The sequence below is a fragment of the Populus euphratica genome, unplaced genomic scaffold (genome assembly GCF_000495115.2).
Source record: "Populus euphratica unplaced genomic scaffold, PopEup_1.0 scaffold148.1, whole genome shotgun sequence".
Lineage (NCBI taxonomy): Eukaryota > Viridiplantae > Streptophyta > Magnoliopsida > Malpighiales > Salicaceae > Populus > Populus euphratica.
In genome coordinates this window covers 243,942-267,207 of record NW_011500035.1, presented here as the reverse complement: position 1 = coordinate 267,207, position 23,266 = coordinate 243,942, and the positions used below count along the sequence as shown (strand labels likewise).

Sequence of the window (23,266 nt, the reverse complement as noted above, 5' to 3'; positions counted from 1 at the left end):
TACAATAATCCTGTAATTAACCAATTGTTGCTTGCGGTTTCAATCCATCTATACAAGTCTTATGTTTTTTTAATCCGTTTTATGATCTAGTTCTCTCCAGCTCTCGTTTCTATTCCTTTTCTATTTATTTCGTTTTAAAATTCTTATAATTAAAAAAAGTTATGGATCAGGTAGGAAACTTTGACTTGGAAATAACGCCTCTGTGTAAAAAACAATCAATTGAATTAAGGACAGAGAATGGTAGTTAAGTGATGTTTCATAAATCTCTACACCATTGAGACCAGTAATTAGTTTATGGTTAATTATAGGGACTTAATTTAATAATTAGCTCTCCTAACGACGTATCCTAAAAGAACATTCCCAATCCGATTCCTACTTGAAAAAAAGATTTAACGTGCCTTGAAAAAACCGATCCAAAAAACATTAATGCTTCCTTTGAATTGTAACTTTAATTTAATGAACTTCACCCCCATCTTTAACATTTATTTAATTTAATTTAATATTCACAAAATACAGGCCATGAAATACCACGGTGATTCGCGTTGCACCGAGCACCACTCACGGATATTCCCATCTCGCCACGTGTCAACCTCCACCAAGTGAAGCCTACACCGAAGAATTCGCCATCTCTACCTTCCCCCCTTCGGACCCTCTCTCTATATATTTTAACGTGATCAGTTTCAGATTTTCTTCATTGCAACGTTCCTCCTCTCTCCTCCTTATCTCTTCGCCTTTCACAAAAAATGGCCACTCCAACACTCACCGGGTTGTTAAAACGGGTAGCCGGAGAATTCCCTAACCGTCGAGCCATCTCTGTTTCTGGCAAATTAGATTTAACTCACGCTCGTCTCCATGAAATCATCGAACGTGCCGCTTCTCGCCTTGTTGCCTCTGGAATTAAACCTGGAGATGTTGTTGCACTCACGTTTCCCAACACTGTTGAGGTTTTTAGTTTCGTTTTTTCTCGTAAAATCAGTATTGTTATGTTTGTGTATATCTAAATATCGATGCTTTTCTCAGCAACATTTGGATTTTAAACCAGGTTCTTGGTTACGTTAAATTTAGTCTTGCAACCTTAATTCCTAGTTGTTTTTGTTTTGATGATTACAGTTTGTGATAATGTTTTTGGCCGTGATACGGGCCCGCGCCACGGCAGCGCCGTTAAATGCAGCCTACACTACGGAGGAGTTTGAATTTTATTTATCAGACTCAGAGTCCAAGCTATTATTAACCCAACAGGAAGGAAACAGTTCTGCCCAAGCCGCAGCTTCCAAGCTTAAAATCCCTCACGCCTCCGCCACACTCAGCGGAGCAGATTCTGAACTCAATCTTTCCCCCGGTCCAACTGAGTCAGACGACCCCGATTTGATCAGCCAGCTCATTAACGATCCATCTGATATGGCTCTGTTTTTGCACACGTCAGGCACCACAAGCCGGCCCAAAGGGGTGCCACTGACTCAGCTCAATTTGGCTTCTTCGGTTAATAACATTAAATCGGTGTACAAACTCACCGAGTCAGACTCGACTGTGATAGTCTTGCCGTTGTTCCATGTTCACGGGTTGTTAGCCGGGTTATTGAGCTCGCTCGCGGCCGGAGCAGCTGTGGCTTTACCATCTGCGGGCCGATTTTCGGCTTCAACATTTTGGAAAGACATGGACAAATACAACGCCACATGGTATACCGCTGTCCCTACTATACACCAAATAATTTTGGATCGGCATTTTAGTACCCCAGAATCGGTTTACCCAAAGCTTCGGTTCATTAGGAGTTGTAGCGCCTCGCTTGCCCCGGCTATATTAGCTAGACTCGAGGAGGCATTCAATACACCAGTCTTGGAGGCCTACGCGATGACAGAGGCGACCCATTTGATGTGTTCGAATCCATTACCGGAAGATGGGCCTCATAAGGCGGGGTCGGTTGGTAAACCGGTCGGTCAAGAAATGGCTATATTGAACGAGAACGGGGTGATTCAAGATGCTAATGTTAGTGGCGAGGTGTGCCTTAGAGGTCCAAATGTGACAAAGGGCTATAAACACAATCCGGAGGTTAATAAGGTTGCCTTTCAGTTCGGGTGGTTTCATACGGGTGATCTAGGTTATTTCGACTCGGATGGTTATTTGCATCTTGTGGGGAGGATTAAGGAGCTTATTAATCGTGGAGGTAATGTTAATTATGATTTAATTCAAAGTATCATGGTACAAAATTATAGATTGGTCGGAGAGTGAAGTGTTCCGTTCTGGGTTTTGCCCTCTTCAAATTACTCTATTGATTTTGACCTCTTTTCAAGTGACAACAAAAGGTTTGATGAAGACATTTGCGTGGCCACCTAGGAAAATATGATGATTCTTACATCTTGTGAATTGTTGCTTGGCGTTTGCCACCCTAGCTATTTCATCACAATAAACACAAATTGCCAGCACTTGTGTATATGAATACGACATCCTAATCGAGGTAGCTGACCTTTGCTCCTCTTTTTTTGTTTTTTTTTTTGTGAATGATCTTGTTTTCAGGGGAGAAAATATCACCAGTTGAAGTGGATGCAGTGCTTCTATCTCATCCTGACATTGCTCAAGCAGTTGCTTTCGGAGTTCCCGATGACAAATATGGCGAAGAGGTAACTCAATTTATTTCCTCCGTTATCAAGCATCAAGCCATCCTGTCTAGTTAACACCTCATTAATTATTGATCCCACTAGGAGCCACATTAAAAAAAAAAAAAAAAATTGTTAACATTATTAAAGAGGGGGGGAAAAGAAGAAGCTGCTTTGGGTGCCGACGTAATATAGGCAGAGTCCAGTCATAGGAAGTAGCATTTACTTTTATTTTTCTGTTGTTTTTCTGACAAGCACGGACAAAAGTTACCGGTCATATGTTACTATAATATGGATGGAAATTAGGTCATGGAAGACCTTTTGTAATTATTCCTGCCGATCACGTATGCAGATGCATGGTTTGACACGGATGATTATCACTCCTTTAACCAACTGTTGGCTTCTATATTTTATTTCGGCATGTGATTTGACGAGCGATGGCAATGAAATACCAGCTACAATTCTTAATCTCAAACTTTTAATTTCAAGAGAAGTTGGAGGTTTGCTAACACCTAGTTTTGTGTCATCGATAGATAAATTGCGCCATAATTCCTAGAGATGGAACAGACATTGACGAGGAGGAGGTGCTGAGGTTTTGCAAGAAGAACCTAGCAGCTTTCAAGGTCCCAAAGAAGGTCTTCCTTACAGACTCCCTTCCAGAGACAGCCAGTGGGAAAATCCAACGAAGGATTGTATCAGAACACTTCCTCGCTCAAATTTCAACTGCTAGTGTCCCCAAGTTTGGTGCCTAAATACTGTCATTTATTTGCTCTCCTCCAAAATAAGTTATGAGGTAGACAGATAGATGGGAGCAATTCATCTTTTGCAAATGAGATTTAGGTAGTGGGGAATAAACACGTACGTTATTTTCGTTTTCGGAAAGTAATAACTCTCCTAATTATTTTGTTGGTGACAGTTGATCTGTTGCTTCAACGCGCAAATCTACCTATTATGTTAGCATACATGATCATGCACACCTTACTTAACGAGTTGTTTTCCTGATGAATACATGTATATTTGGTAACGTAAATTGTTGTAGTTTTTGCGATTACAGCATAAAAAATAAATTTAAAACAAATTGAAGTTTTAAAAGAGAGATCTATGCAAAATTGGACAAACCACACTGCACTATATTGTCACAAAAATAAAGAGCATGCTTTGAAGTGAAAGCAGTGCTTCTACCTAAACCTGACATTGCTGAAGCAGTTGCTTTCGGCGTCCCCGGTGACACATACGGGGAAAAGAGGTAACACGATTAATTTCCTCAGGCGCCATCCTGTTTAGTTAACAGCTCATCAACTCTTGATCTCACTAGCAGCTACATGTAATTGCGAACATCAAGAAAAAGAAAAAGAAAAACTTTGGATGCCGACGTAATATGGGCACACAGTCCAGTCATTTGGCCGCACTGTGATTGAAACATATACCTGAAAGTAGCAATTTAGCAATTTTTTTTTTCTTCCTCCTGTTTTTGTTTGTCTTTTCTGACAAGTACTGGCTAAAGTTAGTGGCTCGTATGCTACTAAATGGACGCCAATGAGGTCATGGAGGACCTTCTGTAACTATTTTTGCCGATAACGTATGGAGATGGATCGATATGGAACTATTAAAGTATTTGGTTACAGTTTGGTTGCTCACAGGAAATCTGGGTTTTTGGAACCTTTGAGGTCATGGATGTGACTAAACTTGGGTGTCTTATAGCCAGGTCAGATTGAACCACGTTAGGAGTTGTAACCAAGTGGAAACCATCTCCATTTTTATTACCTCGGCCCAACTTAATTCTGGGCCATTTTCCCTGACAAAGGGATAAGACTGGGCAAAATTCTGATTCAATCTTGGTGAGCTGAGCTGGGCCTAGCCAATATAATTGCGAAACTGGACTTAGAACTGGACATAAAAATACAGAAGTCTGTTGCAAATCCCTCCTTCCAGTCTCCGGCCAAAAAAGAAGAAGAGAGAGAATACATTGCCACTGTAAAACCCTACACAAAGACACAGCTTCCTCTTAGTCCAAGCTCCTCTGAAAACAACGGCTGTCGTTCTTCTTTAGCTCTATAATTTGAAGACAAGATGGTGAGCAAAAGGCAGAAACTAGCACGAAAGATATACAAAGAAGAACATCCAGAGTTGTTTCCAAAACCAGAACCAACACCACCTAACGACCCCAACAACAAGAAGAAGAAGAAGAAGAAGAAGAAGAGCTTGTTCAAGAGAAAAAATTCTGACCCAAAAGACCCAAATAAAGCAAATAAAAAAGGGTTTAGAAAACACCCTCTTAGAGTTCCTGGTATGAAGCCTGGTGATAGTTGTTTTATTTGCAAAGCCCAAGACCATATTGCCAAACTTTGCCCTCAAAAAGATGAATGGGAGAAGAATAAGGTGTGTTCCTTTTATTTATTTTTTGGTTTATAGTTCTCTGAAAATTTGAGTCCTTGTGAATTTTTAGAGAAAAACAATTTTTTTTTACTCAGTTTGATAGGCGATTCTCATAAAGTTTGAGTATTTGTTGCCTGGTAGGTATTGAATGGGTTAGAGAAAAGTTTTTTTTTTTTTTTTGAGTTTGATATGAGTTTCTGCTCTTGATAGTGTTGCAGCTATGAAATTTAAAGAAAAGTAGGTATGGAATTGGATATTATGTGTAGACTATGCTTATAACTGAAGTTTCTTGCTCATTGAAACGTTGATATTATGGCTGGATGTGAGACATTGTTTAGTTAAATGAAGAAATTGATGGTGGTGTTTTTGTGTGTTAATGGTTATGGCTGCAGATATGTTTGCTTTGTCGGCATCGTGGGCATAGTCTGAAGCGTTGTCCTAAGAAGAACGATGAGACTATGGATCAGAAATTGTGTTACAATTGTGGGGAAACAGGGCACTCTCTTTCTCAATGTCCTCAGCCTCGAGAAGATGGTAATTCATCTTTCAATTGAGTTTAGATAGCTCTAGCTAGGGTGACTTTTCATATGATTTTCTTATGCTATTATTTTCAAAGGAAATAAAACATCTCTTGGTATAAAATATTGTGTGATTGGTTTCCTTTTTCCCTTCAATTGTTTTGATTGATTGTTTATTAGTGAATGCAACTTGAATACTGGTGAATCAGAATCATTATTTTCACATCTATGGAAAAGTGGCGGTCCATGTATTTTTTTCTGATAAACAAAAATGACTGAATTAGAATTTTGGAATCAGCTATGTTATAGATTGTTTATGTAAACACTTTTTCAGTTACCAGTGGTAGGACCTAGAAATTGGTCACCAGGAGTATTCTTGAGGAGAGGTGAAATTGACTAGATGAGGACTTCAAGATTTAGGTCCATATGTATGGCATTATACATGGTGTAAAAAAGATGCAAATTGCAATCCTATTAAACATATAGCATGACTCATTAAAAGGAATTCAACTTTCCTTGTAGAAGTTATTAAGTGGGAGTGAATTCAGTAGTGAGCTCAGTAACCTCTGGTTTTGTTAAGAGAACTGGACCTTTTTGATACTTCGACAATGCTATTGTTATTATGAAAAGTAATCTCTCTCTTTGATGATGCAGGGGGGACAAAGTTTGCCAATTGCTTTATCTGTAATGAACGTGGACATTTGAGCAAGGACTGTCCTAAAAATACTCGTGGCATATACCCAAAAGTATGTGGAACTTAACTATTTTCTTGGTTGTCATTGTCACAGTGCACACTATTTTCTTTTCTTTGATGGTGGGGCAACATACTTGGTATTTAGATAGATGCTTAATTGACTTCCATCTCTAGCTATCTAGGCACCCCACTCATCCATTATTTTTGACATCATAGAAATATATTGCTTTTAACAGGGTGGTTGCTGTAAAATATGTGGTGGTGTAACACATTTGGCTAGAGATTGTCCCGATAAGGGCAAGAGAGGTGACATGGCCTTTGGCAGAGGAGGTAAGCATAAACATGCAAGTTTTTAACTGCTATTATTTAAATTTTCTGCTTATACATATCTTGAGTTGGGCATAGTCTGATGCGATGTCCCCTTCTTATGTATATTGCAAATTGTTGATGTTGTTTTAAGTTCTGTAGTATTTGGATGTTGTTTGTGCACGTCAGTTCTTTATGAAATAGTTCAAAGACAAGTGTAGTTAGAACTCTTGACTATAATTTGAAGGCTCTGGATGTCATTCTCTTTCTGAAACATTATTAGACAACAGAAAGAAAACAGGAAATTGGTAGTGCTTGATCAAGAAAGTTAGCAATTTTGACTGTATGATCTAATACTGACTACTGGAGCTGGCAAAAATCACGATGATCCATTGGAATGGTCGATAACAGTATTTTGTCTTGAATGCTTTGCCCTATGAGTTGAAGCTTTAATTTTGTAGTCTCACAGCAATAGGATCGAGGCTGAAATAACATGATAAGTCATATATGATCCTGATATTATGTGCTAACTCACTATTTGGGTCACATAATGAAATATGAGCTGCATGGGAATGCGACTTGATATGGGAATTGTAAAAGATATGGTGTTTGGGTTGCAAACCAGTACTGTCATTATATGATTTTTGCTAATGATTCTTGTCAACGTTTATATCCTTTAAAGACCATATTTGTTCTTTCTTTCTTCTTCATTTATTTTTTTATGTCATGTGTAATATTTTACTTATCCGTTACTTATCTCTGACTCTCAGCCATTGGAAGGGAAGTAAGGCCTACTGGGCGAGTGACTAAGTTTGTAAGTGGAGATGAGCTTGATGATGATTTTATGACAGAAAACATGTTTAGCATTCCAAAAGACAAGTCAACTGATTCAAAAGTTGTTCCTCCCGATTCAAAGGATGGTCATGTAAAATCAAAGAAGAAACAAGGTCCCAAAATAGTGAACTTTGTAGGATAGAAAGAGTCTTGTGATGAATATGACAGCTTTATCTGTAACATCTTTTCCAGTTTTACCTTTATCTGATGTTCCTGTGATACCTACAAAGAGGCAAATCATTTTTGTGTTGAATCAGTGTCATTTTCTGCGGTGCTCAATAGCTTGTGCTTAATAAATTGATTAAGTTTTTGTTCTTGCCACTTGAATTGTAGATTTTCCTTTTCCTTGTTCTTTGGGGATGATCTGTTTAATTAATCTTTTATCAGAATTATTTTTCATACTTAAACTAGTTGAATTTTTGTGATCAATTTGCACATGGTCTTTAATCACAGTTCGATTTTCCACAGCTTTACAGAAGCCTACCTAGCCATTTTCTGTAAAAAAATAAAAATAAAAATGAAAGCTCTTGAAGATCAATGACCAATACCTTCATAAGATTATTATAATTACATGCAACCCTTGTAATGGGTGCACCCTTTTTCCCAAAATAATACAAGCCAGCAAGGTTGATACTTGATAAAGGGGGTGAGAGGGCAGGCACAACGTGGCAACATTAAACATTTGGTGTTTACTATTTTTGCTGTCTTTGATTCACGAAACCTTCGTTGTGGACATGATGAGCCTTGAAATGTTAGGCAATTCTCAGCCCATGTTTTGCCCCTCAAATCTCTCACCTTCCCTGTATTTGTCTAAGCTCTCATTGTATACCCCAAGTTAAGGATCTCTATCCCCTTCCCTTCTATTTTCCCATCTTTCCATTCCATTTTCCTTTCTCTTCTTCCAGCTGGGTTCTCACAAGGTTTTTGCTCTCTTTGGAAGGCAACATGGTATGCTCCTTCTCTCTAACCTTTTTATGGTATATATTCTGATAGTTATGATACGATGGCTGAGAAAAAGAAAGCTTCTGCCATGAATCTTCTACATTGATTTGCATAATTTATACAGAACCTAGCATGATGTGCTGTTGGATCAAATGCGTGGATATTCAATAAGCATTGCTGTTTCATCAAATTTTTCGTAGGGGCCTTTTCTTTTTTTCTTATTTGAGCATCAAGGTCGTTTCTGCTCACTCATTGAATTTAGCTGCTTAAATGATTCATGCCCTATAATTTCAATAACCGTGTCTATTACGCAGTTTGGTTTGTTCTAGGCTTTGAGAACTATGATTACTATTTTTATCTTTGATGGTTGAATGTTTGGAAACCTGCCACTAAATCAATATGGTTACTACATCTAGTTTGAATCTAGTAACTACGTCGGAGAATTGAGAAAGATTTGAAGGAAAAGGGAAGGAAAAAAAGGCGAACTAACTAAAATTTATTTGGCCATGATTGTTAGATATTTTCTAGGAAATTCTGTGATTTCGTGTATTTTTATTCTGTTATCTTCACATTTGGAATAATTAGGCTAATGCAGCTTCGGGAATGGCTGTTGATGATGAATGTAAGCTGAAGTTTTTGGAACTGAAGGCAAAGAGAAACTATCGATTCATCATTTTCAAGATCGAATCTCAGCAAGTGGTGGTAGAGAAACTCGGGAGCCCTGAAGAAACCTACGAGGAATTCGCTGCTTCCCTCCCTGCTGATGAGTGTCGCTATGCTGTCTTTGACTATGATTTCATTACCAATGAGAATTGCCAGAAAAGTAAAATCTTCTTCATTGCATGGTAATTTAACAGTTCCTCAAATTTCTTTACATTTTCTTTCGTATAATGCCTAGCTCAAAAACCAATAATCAAGAGCAAACTATGCATGTGATTCTGGCTATAGGCTGGCCTTCTTATTGGGTCACCATTTTGAACAAGATATGTAAAATGCTAGCTAGACACAGCATAACTAGATTGTTTTTTCTTTGTAGGTCACCTGATACATCAAGGGTGAGAAGTAAGATGGTTTATGCAAGCTCCAGAGACAGATTCAAGAGGGAACTAGATGGCATTCAAGTGGAGTTGCAAGCAACCGATCCTAGCGAGATGAGCTTCGACATTATAAAGTCTCGAGCTCTTTAGAGACTGTTCTTGTTTCTTCTTTCAGCAATCAGCCTTTCTTGACAAATTACATTTTGCCGGTGTTTATTTACTTGTTTGTTTTTTTTTTTTTCATGTTTATTCTTCTAACTTGTTCTAATTTTCGTTATATGAATTTTATGTTAAACCTTCTTGTTTGATGTAATATTATGCATTATTTTGTCATGTTCAATACTCGTTGAGATATTTGCACTACGTTAGTGTCTAAATACACGGAACTATTCCTGCTTCTCATCGATCGAGGGATCACTGATATGATGCCTTTGCTGAAATCAATTAGCATTCTGTTACTGAAATGAGGATTGATCTAATGACAAGCATACAATAGAGTTGATTAACTGCTAATATTTGGAAAAGAAGAAGCATAAACTAATCTACAACAAGACACTTCCAGGAAGCAGATCACATCTAGCAGAACTTGCGGACATCCTGGATTTCTACCACATGCGATCCAAAAACTGAAAGTGTATGTGCCTCCATCTCCTGTTGATAATCAAGGAGCCAAATACTGACCAAAAACTCACCACAAATCCCAATGCCATGCTCACATAAAACCTATTCACTTCCTTGTGCCCTTGTCCTTCTCCACCTCGAATTTTAGGTGTTGCATCAATGAGAGTGCTGCAAATGGGATCACTAGAATCTCTTGATTTTTCTATGAATCAACTTGTGGGTAAAATCCCTTAATATTAGGTATTGGATTAGATCTGGTTTGTACATGATAAATGAGTTTGGTTTAAATTATTAGAGGAGTCACTAAAAAAAGTAATCGCTTCCTCTAATTATATATAAATGGACATAATTCATATGAAATAAAATAAAATTTTTATTATTAAAAAAATATAGTTTTTTTTTCTCTTTTTCCATTTTGATTCTCTATATTATTACAAAGATATTCATACTATAAAATATCATTTTGATTATAGTAATTGAAGTGACACTGAAGTAATTGACTCAAAAATAAAAAAAATAAAATTTCACAAATAAATTTTCCTTTTCAATATACATTGGTATTAAAACTATAATTTTTAATATTAATTTTATACAATACATTAATTCTTTTTCATATCTATTTGGAAAGCATTGCTTTGTTAGTACTCCTTAAATTATAAATTCTCATATCACCTTTATTAAATGTATTTTCATTAAGAAAATGCTTGCTTGTGCTAAGTTTTTTAAACTTCACTTAAAGTTAGTTTAAGTTAAGTTCTATGGAGTGACTCAAAATACTCATTTAAAATAAATAAGATATATTTGTTAATTATATCTCTACTTAATAAAAAAGTTATAAGTATAAAATAAAGATTATTCAAGATTCCATTTGTTAAATATACATAAAATAATAATAATAAAATATTTCTTAAATATCTTAAAAAATATTATTTATAATTTTGCTAAATAACTCTATTCATTTTTTCTCGAGCATTAAAACTAAAGTTAAACTCAACAGATATTATTCTAATTTAAATACTTATTATTATAAATAATTAGAATAATATGTAATACTATTCAAATATTAAATTATTCTAATTAGACAAACCCAAATCAAATAAAATTATAAAACCAAATTAAGAAAGGAATCCAAGATTAACTAGAAAAATAAAGAAAATTTCAAAACAATAACCATCCGAGCCTAATCTGGACACAATCTTTTGCTGCTGCTACAGTTTTTTGCTATTTTTGGTTTTGAGCTTGGCTATGGCTTTCTCAAACTTCTATGTAGGTTTTTTTTATCCTTGGCTGCCTCTTCCACTCCGAGGATGCCAACTGATTTATCCTGAGCTATTATTACAAGGAAAAGGCTCCATTTGTTCTGTTTAAAACACTTGACACAAGTTGCGACATTGAACATCATTTGCATACAAAGTTCCAGCTGCCCATGCCTGCCACTGAAATTCCGAGGCAGTCAAATCATGGCATTAACATTCACACCATTTATAATTAATGGACATGGATGGCAACAAAAAGCTCTAGTTAACAGGCTACGACTACAATGCAGTGGCAGGTTTGTTTTGAGGCATTGCTACTTATACAGTAATTACCATGTTGACTATCTAATGCTTTCAGAATACTTTATTTACAGGTAGAAATCAAAGGGATAAATAAAGATGAAGAAGCATGTTGCGAATATCCATACTGGGCCATCCATGTGCGAAAACAAGCTTTGGGAACCCAGAGGAAACGTAGAACAATGCCATTCAGGTCTGCAGTCTGCCTACTGAAGAGTGTCACTCCGCTGTCTTCGTTTCTGATTTTACAACAGATGAGAACTGCCATGACTATTTTTTTGCAGTAATCTAGTACTTTCCTAGTGAAGAGGTTCCCAAATGTGATTCCTGCATGGTCTATTGTTCTTGGATTAGTTGATGCAATAGATGAACGAAGAGCGCCAGCAGCAGAACTAAAGTTTAACGATCATTTCTGTCACGTTACTAGCTTGTATAATCAGAAATTTAACGGACAGCTAGATATTAAAACATAAATCAACGTAGCATATTCTATTTAAGATCATTAGAACAAAAATATAAGCAGCCTAAGGTACTGTCTTGATAAAAGATGTTTATTTTATAGAATTCGTTCTCGGCAAACATTATCATCAAAAGATGTTTATCCGTCTCATAGTGACAAAAATGCAAAGAACAGTTATTCAAGACTATACATTTATTTATGTGGATTGAAAGATAAATATCAAGACTATATAGTGGTAGCTAAGACTGCTTAATTTGATTATCCCAGTATTCCTTCTCCCAAGACTCGACTTGTTTTATAGAATTGTCATTTCTTTGAAAAATGGAATGGAGAGATGGAGGATCATAGGGAGGAGGCATGGTGCATGGACTTGTGTCCGCAGGACTCATCACCATGGAGTCCATCATAAACTTCTTCTCTAGACCATTTGCTGGGCAAGCCATTGCTTCTGCACATAGTTCAATAGCTCTTCCAGGTATAGTAGGCTTGAAGGTTAAGAGTTTAGCATACTCATTTAAGAGATGAAACATGTAGTCATAGACATAATCCATCTTCAAGTTCTCTTGAATGAATTCACTTGCCGCTTTTCCCATTGCCTGTGCCTGGCAATCCAGAGAAAGAATGTTATGTGCTAATGAGAAATCTTCTATCTTCTAATGTTAATGGAGCAGTAGAATGCCATAAATGTTTTTACCTCTTCACTATGGTTGTTGCCCCATTCAACAGCAAACTTAATGGATCTGCACTTGTCATCCTCCTTAATAGGCCAGTAGTGCCGATTCGGCACCAAACTTCTTGTGAAGAAATCATAGTAATGGGGTTTCACCAGTAAGGTAACAGAGTCACAGGCAAGAATGTATTTTTCACTGACTGACCACGCAGACCCTTCAATGTAGATTTTATACCTGCATCAATTGCATTACGCAAGCACAAACAGTGAGCATTCATCGTATAAAGTAAACAAATTTAACCAGATGGAAACTAAAGATTGATTCTACTATATTTTTTTTTACTTGTGAACGCATTGGTTTGCCAAGTTTGATTGCTGGTATCCTTGCTGTGATTCTTTAATCCAGTCCTGCAAGAAAGATTTTGAGGCATCATAAAAGCAGTTATATGACAACGTAGATCATCGTGGAGGACTGCTACGAGCAGCCACGCTTGTTGCGACTGCCCCATCCGGACCGTGCATGGCACACACACCAACGAGATCCGCCGGCTAGTGTGAGGCAGGAATGGTCCAGATGGGATCCAGTGGCCTGTTGTTACCTGAGCATAGACGCGAGCATTCCAGTCTTGCGTTTCAGATGCATGGCATTTCATAAGGTCTTGCCTTGTTGCAGCCACAGACGGATTTCCTTTCCAATAAGCGTAAGGCTCCCTTTCCATCCATTTGGTGATCTTGTTTCCTGCTTTCAAGTCATTCGACAAAGACTCCCATGGCTTTATATTAATCTCTGGCCTGAACCAACGAACGCGACGTTAGCTAGAATAATAAAACTACAAGAAAAACACCAGAACATGCCGATCTACTAGAAAAAATGGCTTCGAGGGTCTTACCATCCCCAGAAGGACCAATCAGGAAAAACAACATCGAGGGAATCATCATCACCACAATACCGAAACAAAGCAGGTGGGGACGTGGCATTGGGCCCACTATAATCGCTTGATCGAACAACAGGCCAGTCAACACAATCAAACATCATATCCAAATCAGGCAATTTCCCGGGGTACTTCCTCAGTAACTGTACAATTCCCCACACTGTAAAAGTATCTCTTGTCTGAAAAGACTTTCTATATCTTTCCATGTATGCTTTGCCATTCACAATGACCAGTCTAAAATTCGCTGTTCTTTTAGCCCTTTCTACCATGTCTCTTGAGATTCCCGTGTGGGCCCATGGACGTAAGTCTTCGTGGATCCATCGGAAGTGCTCGGGACACGTGGAGAGTGATGGACGGTCTGGACCTTCTTGAGTGTTCGTCGGGTAATTCGTGGGGCATTTTCGTGTGGGGTTGAAGGCGGTGCAGTTGACCGGGTACTCGGTTTTGTTTCGGGGTATTTTAGGGATTTTGACAGTCAAAAATGTTTTCACGACCGTGCTGCCACCAATAACCTGCAAACACGTTAAAAAAAAGAAAAAGAAAAAGAAAAAGAAAAAGAAATGAAATATCTTAATATATGAATTGGGGTTAATTTTAATTCAAAAGTTTTTAAATTGATTAATTAAATACATAAAACATATTAGATACATACATATAAATGATTTTAGGAATGCACAACTATTTCTTTTAATTGAGAAATTAATAATAAATTATATTATAAATAATTTTGTTATTTTTGTTGTATTTTTTTATTAAATATCCAAGGGATTTTCTTATTAAAAAATATTACTCCACTTTGCAATTTTGAATGCAAAACCACTCAAGGTTATTAATAAAACACATGCACATCAAGTTAATTTTTATGGGACCTATTATTTTACAAAAGAGAACCTTTTTTCTCTAGACTAAAACTAACTAGCTTTTAATTGCACCCCTAAATCCTCCTTTTTCTAAGTGTAAATGCATGAGATCTTCCCTCAAATTATGTGGAACAACACCATACACCTTAATTTATCAACTGAGTTAGCTAGCATTCACTGATAAAATGTATTCCACATTAAGTGCTTCAATATATATATTTTTTTTAATAACTCAGCTGGTATATATAGTCTTAAATAATGCTTGTTTAAAAAAAAATGATCCAATCCAATAAACTACATGTCAATATATACATGCATATATATGTTATAGTTTAATGGGTTAATTTAATAAACTATCAATACAATTATTGATTTTGACTGAATTTAAAATTAAATTATATAAGAATTGTTTAGATTATTTAGGAGTTATAATTAAAACTCAGTTTAATTTAAAAAAATAAAATGATACTATTTTAAATTTAAATCGATAAAATCAATCCAAGTTCTTCTATGTACCGGGTTTAATAATTTGAAATCTATTCTCATGCAAGCAAATGAAGAAACATAAAATTATCTGAACCCCCCCAAGAAAAAAAAAAAATTTGAATGTGTGACAGAGATGGAACCATCCCCCATCCCCCCCAAGAAAAAAAAAAAAAAAAACAGAAATCATGAGAGCATGTAACTCGATGTTTGGGATCGGAAAAAGTCAAATACCGGCCAGTAAAAGGGCTCCAGGTATTCTGCTAAAAAAGTATAAAAAGCAGACTTGAAATTATCTATGTATTATGGAAGTGGGGGACCTCCGACATGAAAGAAACAGCATCAACGGGTCACAGACAACATGCGTACCGCCAATTATGCATCCGACATTTGGTGAACCGACACTCTCCCCTTCGAAACTTCGCCGATTTCCATTTATTTTTTTCCCATAAAAAAAATGAAAATTATATACCATCAAAATTTTATTATTCATCTCTTTTAATGACATTAATGAGAAGATCACTCGTCAATAAATCTGAATCGTCTGCAATCATAGCTGTTAAATTTAGCCTGACCTTAAATTATTTGATTGATTTTAAGTGAATCGAATAATGCATTAACTTGGTTCGGTTTTGGTAAACTGGCTAACTTGACTACCGGTCGGATTAACATAAAAAAAATGTTAGGAATATATGCTTATGATGAGTTTCACATAACAGTTGTGTGACGGAGGATATATATAATTTTCGAAAACTAGTTTTGATGAATACTCACAGTGGAGTCGAGGAGACGCGTGCAGACCAACGCCCCGACGAGGAGGAAGAGAAGGAGGAAGATGACAGCAGACGATCTAGCTGGTAACTTCATGAATGGCCACCAGATCATACTTTCTGAAAACCTCTGCTTCATGCTATTATTGATCCCTCTCGTTTTTTATGTCTTTTGATGACTTGGAGATCTGACAATCATGTTACTTGGATGGTATCCTCAAACGGGCACTTCAGTTTTGGCTGATTTGAGCTCTGAAACACATGATTATGAGCCTTTTTTTCCTTAAACCACACGTGGGGTTGAGGGAGTTTCTGTTCTTTCTTCTTTTGAGTTTCCAAAAAACAGAGACAGAAGTCCTACATATATGATCTATGTTACTTACAAGCGAGTTTTCACAGTGAGTTTTGACCTGGGGAGATTTTTCAAGTACAGCTGAGAAAAAGGGCAGGAGAGACAGAGGAAGAGGAGATGTCAGACGACTGTGACGAGGTCCAAAGAAAGGCGGTTTAGAGAGGTAGAATCTCGTGAGAAGGCGGCTGTTTGCTGTGTTTTTCAGTACCTCTTCTTACAGCAATAAAGGAAGAGAGTAGTAAAGGCACAAAGGTGCCTTGCTTTATTGCCTTATGGGAACGCTGGCTACTGACAAAGCTCAAACATAGGAAGTGCCTTGTTCCTGGTGGTTCACGTTTCACCACGCATAATATCGCTCAAACACCGAAGATTTTAGTTATGGACTTAGGTTTTGAATACCTGGCTCATATTGTGGCCATTTTACTAGTGGAGGTAGATCTTAATTATGGTTAGTGGAGTCCAACTAGACATCCAAGGATAATTAAGTTCTAGGATCTAGTAAAGAGTTGATTGTCAAACAAGTTATTGCTCTCTAGGTAATTAACCTTGGGTCGAAAAAATAGTATCTGGTGTGCTCAAAGCTCGAGAAAGCAGCACTCTATCAAATCCTTGATTGACTCCGTTAAACAAGAAAATATTGTTGGGGATTAAAGAAAATGAGATGTGGCTTTTCAAAGGGTAGCTTTGCTTGGTGAAAGGGGTGGGATCACGAGTTGACAAAAAAACACCCTACTAGACCAGTTGCCTCTCACAATTATTTATGTCCGTATAGAAAGGGAAACATACGATGGTAGATAGATGGTGGAAAGTATAGGGTGAGTATGGCGTGCTTTTCCTTAAAAAAAAACACATTGTTATGCGCACACATACACATATATAATTGCAAATATCTTTGAAGTAATATTGATTAATTTGAATGACAAGTTGATCTATTTTAATATCGCTTCAGGTTTAAATCAGATCTCAGAAAAAGTTATGTGAGAAAACTCACGGATTTACTAGTCTAACATTGACAAAAAAAAATATATTTAAAACTGAAACAAAAGAAAATAATACGAATCCTCTCATTATTTTCATCTTTGAGCCAAGAGTGTGATGGAATGTTATATAACAATAGGAATGATATTGTACATTCATAATGAAACAAATCTAAGCAAAGACACCTTCAGGCATGCAGTCTAGAAAAGAAAAACAATCTACCAGAAAAAAAAAAAAAAACAAGTATAGAGGAGAAAATAAGTTGGTCTTGTGGTTGGACGAGTGTCACGGGGCGGTGGTAGAGTGCTGCAACTGGCGGTGTTTAATATAGGTTATAGGTTTTAATGGGGTTAATCTTCTAGTATTAGAAATGCAATGAGCAAGGTAGTTCTCCTTTAGAATCTATTCCGGGCATGGCGCGCTAACTTTTCAAGCAATCTGCTGCAAGAAATTAAAAGCTAGAATTATAATATTGTTAAAAATAAGAACATATATAATACAAAGTAAAAATTAATAATTATAGACACCACTAACCTGTAGAAATCTAATTCTTCAAGGTCACTATTAATTAAAAAAAATGTAAAAGGCAAAACAGAATGCTATCAGTATATAATTTCGCTCTTTTCTTCTTAAGCCCCGTCTTCTCTCTACCTTTGATATGATGTTTGTTTCCACAATTTCTGAAGATAAAAGATCTTCCTGGGCTTAAATGCACCAGCCTCAGCGGAATCAAAACGATACTTGAATAAGTAAGCCTAAAGCCGGAGTTTATATAGCTTGGACCACCCCAGAAGCTAGAGCATAAGCTAATCAAGACACCTTCAGCCAGCCTAGAAAGTAAACTGTTTTTTTAGCTAGAGTTAAATCCCAGCCCATCAAATTAAATAAAACCCATGATCATTTTGCCCCCAAGATAGCCTTCCAAATTATGACATAGAGGCTGCTGGCTCCTTCCATTCATTTTGAAGGGACAAGTGAATGATATAGCTTTCATCTCCATTTCCCCTTTTTCTTTTTTGCAGCTTTATAAGAGAATATTATCATACTTGTGTGTGTATGTTAAAGAGTATTTGAAGAGTATTTGATGTGCTTTCCCAACTGGGTATTGTTGTATGTGTGGTCTAGTCTGCGGCCTGTACAAAGGTTTAGTGCCTTTAACGTCAGAATTTCCTTACATCATAGATAAAGAAGAGATTCAGCTTCTTCCTTTTCTTTTCCTTCCCTTTCCCAGTAGAAGTAATTTAAAAAAAAAAAAAAGGAGTGAGTTTCAGCACTTCTGAAATTCTTTTGCAGTGCCAAAGCTGATGGTCTCTATGTGGACTTTGTGGACATCGAAAGGATTGTGTCCAGGTATATATATATAACAATACAAGATAAAATAGATAGCTGGCCAATTATGGATGATGGCCTATTATGAAGTGGGCACCGCTAATTTTTAAAGAAACCATATCAAAATCAATATGAATCATCAAGAAATAGAACAGAAGTCATGTGAAAGGTCCTACATAGAACTGGCAAATGTTTTCTTGTCATAGATTTGAGCATGTGATCATTTCACAACGAGCAAGCGTGCCCTCAAGAAAAGAGCATAAAAGGGGCTCTCACGCTTTCCTAATCCACGCGTGAACAATCTCTTTGCATGCTTAATCAAATTTCAAAAGCCAAGAAGCTGCTCCCCATCCTTCTTAATTAGCCCTAGCTTCCACACTCCCGCCAAAGTCACCAAATTCTTAACTTCATCAACCATGTCTGTAAGTCTCTTTCTCTCGCAAGCACATGTACATGCATGCATTAATTTGTTTCATAAGTATATACATTGATATTCTTTCATGTTGGTATTGCAGCTGATGGTAGAGGTAAGAGTTCCAAACTTAGATTGTGAGGGATGTGCTTCGAAGTTAAAGAAAGCTCTCCTCAAGCTAAAAGGTAGGTAGGCCTACATTTTGTACAAAAGGTGACGATTATATTGTCAATGGTACTGGCTATGTATTGTTGCCATTGTCGATTCTATGCCTTAGTACCTTACTTGAGTATTTCATTTCAAAGGTGGTCGAGGGCCTCGTATATATGTTTTGCTAGGGCAAACTTAATTTGGAGTACAGAATTGAGATAGTGTTTGATTTTTTTACATGAGACTGGAAACAGGAAAGCAAATAGTTTAGTCTCATCTCATAGCCCAATTTCTCACACCCTAAATAAACGAGTACATGTTGGATATAGTTATTTTGGCCAAATGAAAGACCAAATGAGTTTCAGAATACTTTGTGTATGCTGAATGGTAGCTCTCTATCTGATCTTTCTCATGTGTACATATCAGGAGCAGAAGAGGTAGAAATAGAGATGGAAGTGCAAAAGATTACTGTTAGAGGCTATGCATTGGAGGAAAAGAAGGTGATCAAAGCAATTAAACGAGCAGGGAAAGCAGCAGAGCCATGGCCATTCCCAGGATACTCTCATTTTACCTCTTTTTACAAGTACCCGACCTACATTGTCAACCATTACTATGACACATACAAGAATGTTGCTAGCACTAATGGTGTCCACACCTTTTTCCACACTCCTGCTGTCTATTCACTTGCTGTTGCATCTGATGAGGCTGTGGCTTCCCTTTTCAGCGACGACAATCCTCATGCTTGCACTATCATGTGATGCTAATTTAATTATTATTTTTTTCCTTTTCTTGTATTTCTTTCCCTGTTTTTTAAGACGATTGTTGTATTGATTTCATTTGAGTTTAGTGTAATTTAGGATATTTCTTTTTTGTTTTCATGATTGAACAACTTGCTTAATGTTGATGACCAGCTTTCAATTGACTTTCCCCCCTATTTCAACATCATGTGTTTTTGTCCTCAATGGTAGATTAATCTCTTGATCTCATCTGATATTGGACATTTGAGAACAAGAACACATAATGTTTCCCTGTGAAAATTTGGTCTTAAAATTAAGGAATTGAGACGCCACCATCCTTATCCCTAGCAATAAATTTGGGTGCTTTTATATATTATAACAAGTGAAATAAATTTAACTTGGTATTCGCATAAATTGCTAGTATTGTGAAGATTTATTCCCAATTCAATTCAATAAGGTGACTATACTATTCATATTGATTATTATATATTAATGCATCAAACTCATATGGATTATTAAAGCAACAAACATTCAAGACCTCTGCGGGTTCATCCGATTACCATGTGGTGTTAGGAGCGGTGGATCGATCTCTTTTCAATTGTATAACACGTGTTTATAGCAAAAACATGGTTGGCTTCCAACATCTTTTTTTTTTCCTCTTTGATCTTGACCTAGAAATTAAAAATAACCCATTTAAGAAAAATTGTGTTCTCAAGTTTGTATTTTAAGTTAAATTCTATATTGTTATTTATTTATTAATTTTTTTTCTTGTTTTATCCCTTTTCTTGATTTATTAGTTTTTTAATTTTATCCATGATTATTTTATTGCATTTATTTTTTTTTATCTAGTTTGCTCCTTTTTTTATTGCCATTTTCTTGTCCTTTTTTATTTATCTTCTTTTAATTTTGCCCCTCAATATCTTATTTTATTTTATTCTTTAATTTGATTTGGGTGTTTATTCTTTTGATTTCTATTTTTATTCTTTTCTTAATTTATTTTGTTTTTCAATTTATTTTCTAATTATTTTTTTTATTTGGTTATTATATCATATTTGGTCCATGTTATTTGAATTTTAAATTCTTTTGTGATTATAAATTTTACTTTATTTTTTTTTGTATTTATCTTTGAACAAGATAATCTCAGTCTTATGACCCACATTCGATTTAAGTTTATTTTTTTTATTAAAAATTGATTTATTTTTCAAATTTATCATTTTATATTTTAGTTATTGAACCTTGAACTTTATTATTAGTTTCACTTTTGTTTTTTTAGGTTGTTCTAATCTCATATCTGTTATCCTAATCTCATATCCACATTAATAAATAAGTTAGTTTAATGCATGTTGACATAGATTTTTTTTTTCTTTGATGCTAATTTTGTAATTTTTTCCTTTAGCATTATATTATTGATCCTTGAACTTTGTTTTTTTTTTTTGTTTTTTTTATGGGGTTATCCTAAATACAAGTTAGTTAAGTCAACTCTAGTTATCTTGGTTTGTCTAACATTTTTTTATTTAGCTTTGGCCTTTTTTGCTAGGATCTTCTTTTGAAAGTCTAATTATTTCAACCCTCGTGATCTTGGTTTTTCTAACATTTTTTTTATTTAGCTTTGGCTTTTTTTGCTAGGATCTTCTTTTAAAAGTCTAATTATTTTTATCTTAATCTTATACCGCAAGTGGTGATTAATCAAGTTAATTTTGGTTGATTTAGTTTATTTCTCTTTAATTTTTTTTCCAGTTTTATCATTAGGTATTAGATTATTAGCTTTTGAGCTTTATTATTTCTTTTTTTTTTGTGAGGTTACCTCAAGTGGGAATTTGTCAAGTTAACTCAAGTTTTTTTTTAATTTTTTTTATTGAATTTCAATCTTTTTTTTATAGATCCTTCTTGTAAGAGTCTAACTTTTTTACTCCGATTTTATATTGTAAGTGATTGGTTGGTCAAATTAACTGGATTAACCCTGATTTTTTTTCAATGCTATTTTTTAAAAGTTGATTTGTTTTTGTTTTATCATTTGACATTAGACTATTGGGCCTTAAATTTTTTTTACAGGTTTATTTCAATCTCATATACAAAATTATATATTAGTTAAGTTAACCCGAGTTAACTTGAGTTATCATTACTTTGATTTTTTTATGTTAAATAAAATCTAACTCAGTGTACTAGATAACACACATGCTATTTAATTAAAATATATCATTTTAATTAAGAAATAAAATATCAATATAATTGGTAAACTTAATAAAAATATTATTTATTATTATAATGTGTTTTATATTTTTCTATTTTGAAAAAAATTAAAAAGATATTCTCTAGTTACCGTAAAAGTTTCCGTGAAATTCAAAACTTTATCGTCTTCAACATAATTAATGATACCAAAGTACTTTAATAGTTACCCGTAAAGGTGAAAGACTTTCCAGGTTCGAAAGAAGAAAAAGGGGCTGCTCCTTTTCTAGCCTTCAATGGAGGGAGGGGTATGCAATCTTTCTTTTCAACTTTTTGCAAGGAAGGGAATCTTCAAGACCGAAAGGGTAAATTAATTACGACAGAGAAAGCAATTTGGTTACAACCTTCAAGCTGTCTGCACATTGGGAAGGAAAAGCCTCCGTCCTTCCTTCCCCCCCGCCGACGCCGACATGCCCTCCCGGTCTCTTTTGGAGTTCTGATTGTCAAAAAGGTTTCTATATCTATGTTGCCATTACTATTAGGTATTTCATTTGAAAGCAAAAATTATTAAATTTCAACTCAACCTCAATTTAAATAAAGAAAACGATTCTTAAATGATCAAGTTTAGGGATAAGTACATGGATAATTCGAGTAAAATATGGGTATTTCAAATAATTTTATTTTAATCTGTTGAGTTCTTAATATTTTCTTCAATCCAACAAAAATACACATGAAAAAACAATTTTTTAAATTTTAAACCACTGTTTATATCAAAATTCTAAATTACATCTTTATCAATTACCAACCGAGAGAGAATATTTCTATGAAGAACGGAAAAGGAAGAAGAAACAGTGACAGTCCAATCAATCAATTGTCTCCAACTTGTCCATCACCGTACTAAATTTCATATCATTTTTGTCAAAAAAGTGACATGGATCCACACACACACCCATCTAGTTGCATGAAATCCACCACCGCCACCACCTCACATCTTCAAACCCCTTTGTGTATACATACAATGCCCACCACAAATTTATCAAGCACTTGGACTTCTCTTTTCTCTTCCCTTCCTGTACCCTCTCTTCTAATGGCTCAGGTACCCTCCTGCTCTTCTTTATTTTCATGTTCTATTGGCATTGATTTCTTCCTTTTTATTTTTTAACAAGTACTCTTGTTAATTTCTCCGTAGCAGAAGGTGGTTTTAAAGGTCTTGACCATGACTGATGATAAGACAAAGAAGAAAGCAATAGAAGCCGCTGCTGATATTTTTGGTATTTCTTCTTCTTTTTTCTTTCTTCGTGTAGTTGTTTCTTGGAGCTGCCGAGATAAATAAAAGATGTACTTAGCAAGTTTTTGTTGGTCACTATGTGCTCCATTCTTGTACATAAACAGGAGTTGATTCCATAGCAGTGGATCTCAAAGATCAGAAGCTAACAGTGATAGGTCTGATGGATACAGTGGCGGTGGTGAAAAAGCTGAAGAAAGTAGGGGA

General features: G+C 35.6%; 5 protein-coding genes across 5 annotated transcripts in view; 4 read left to right on the top strand and 1 right to left on the bottom strand.

The window, feature by feature from the left end:
* Nucleotides 1–683: 683 nt before the first annotated feature.
* Nucleotides 684–3,615, top strand: AAE3 (AMP-dependent synthetase and ligase family protein). The gene is made up of 4 exons (XM_011050418.1): nt 684–944; nt 1,111–2,161; nt 2,512–2,615; nt 3,125–3,615. The coding sequence occupies exons 1-4, from the start codon at nt 744–746 to the stop codon at nt 3,341–3,343; spliced, it is 1,575 nt and encodes a 524-aa protein (XP_011048720.1). The 5' UTR covers nt 684–743; the 3' UTR covers nt 3,344–3,615.
* A 77-nt stretch (nt 3,616–3,692) lies between these two features.
* On the top strand, nt 3,693–9,593 carry LOC105142716 (uncharacterized). The gene is made up of 8 exons (XM_011050479.1): nt 3,693–4,970; nt 5,360–5,501; nt 6,140–6,231; nt 6,416–6,509; nt 7,256–7,455; nt 8,076–8,267; nt 8,847–9,106; nt 9,298–9,593. Exons 1-8 carry the CDS (start codon nt 4,662–4,664, stop codon nt 9,446–9,448), a joined length of 1,440 nt encoding a protein of 479 aa, XP_011048781.1. The 5' UTR covers nt 3,693–4,661; the 3' UTR covers nt 9,449–9,593.
* Nucleotides 9,594–11,985: 2,392 nt separating this feature from the next.
* On the bottom strand, nt 11,986–16,610 carry LOC105142673 (O-glucosyltransferase rumi homolog). The gene is made up of 6 exons (XM_011050417.1): nt 15,655–16,610; nt 13,496–14,049; nt 13,205–13,397; nt 12,949–13,013; nt 12,630–12,840; nt 11,986–12,537 (listed from the first exon to the last, which is right to left on the bottom strand). The coding sequence occupies exons 1-6, from the start codon at nt 15,787–15,789 to the stop codon at nt 12,175–12,177; spliced, it is 1,521 nt and encodes a 506-aa protein (XP_011048719.1). The 5' UTR covers nt 15,790–16,610; the 3' UTR covers nt 11,986–12,174.
* A 1,978-nt stretch (nt 16,611–18,588) lies between these two features.
* On the top strand, nt 18,589–19,779 carry LOC105142671 (Heavy metal transport/detoxification superfamily protein). Its single transcript, XM_011050416.1, has 3 exons — nt 18,589–18,731; nt 18,825–18,906; nt 19,298–19,779. The coding sequence occupies exons 1-3, from the start codon at nt 18,726–18,728 to the stop codon at nt 19,627–19,629; spliced, it is 420 nt and encodes a 139-aa protein (XP_011048718.1). The 5' UTR covers nt 18,589–18,725; the 3' UTR covers nt 19,630–19,779.
* A 2,885-nt stretch (nt 19,780–22,664) lies between these two features.
* Nucleotides 22,665–23,266, top strand: part of LOC105142715 (uncharacterized) — a 2,773-nt gene continuing 2,171 nt past the window's right edge. The window contains exons 1-3 of the mRNA XM_011050477.1: nt 22,665–22,870; nt 22,964–23,045; nt 23,167–23,266. Coding sequence (XP_011048779.1) covers nt 22,706–22,870; nt 22,964–23,045; nt 23,167–23,266 — 347 coding nt within the window. The 5' untranslated portion in view covers nt 22,665–22,705. The remainder of the gene's footprint in view (nt 22,871–22,963; nt 23,046–23,166) is intronic.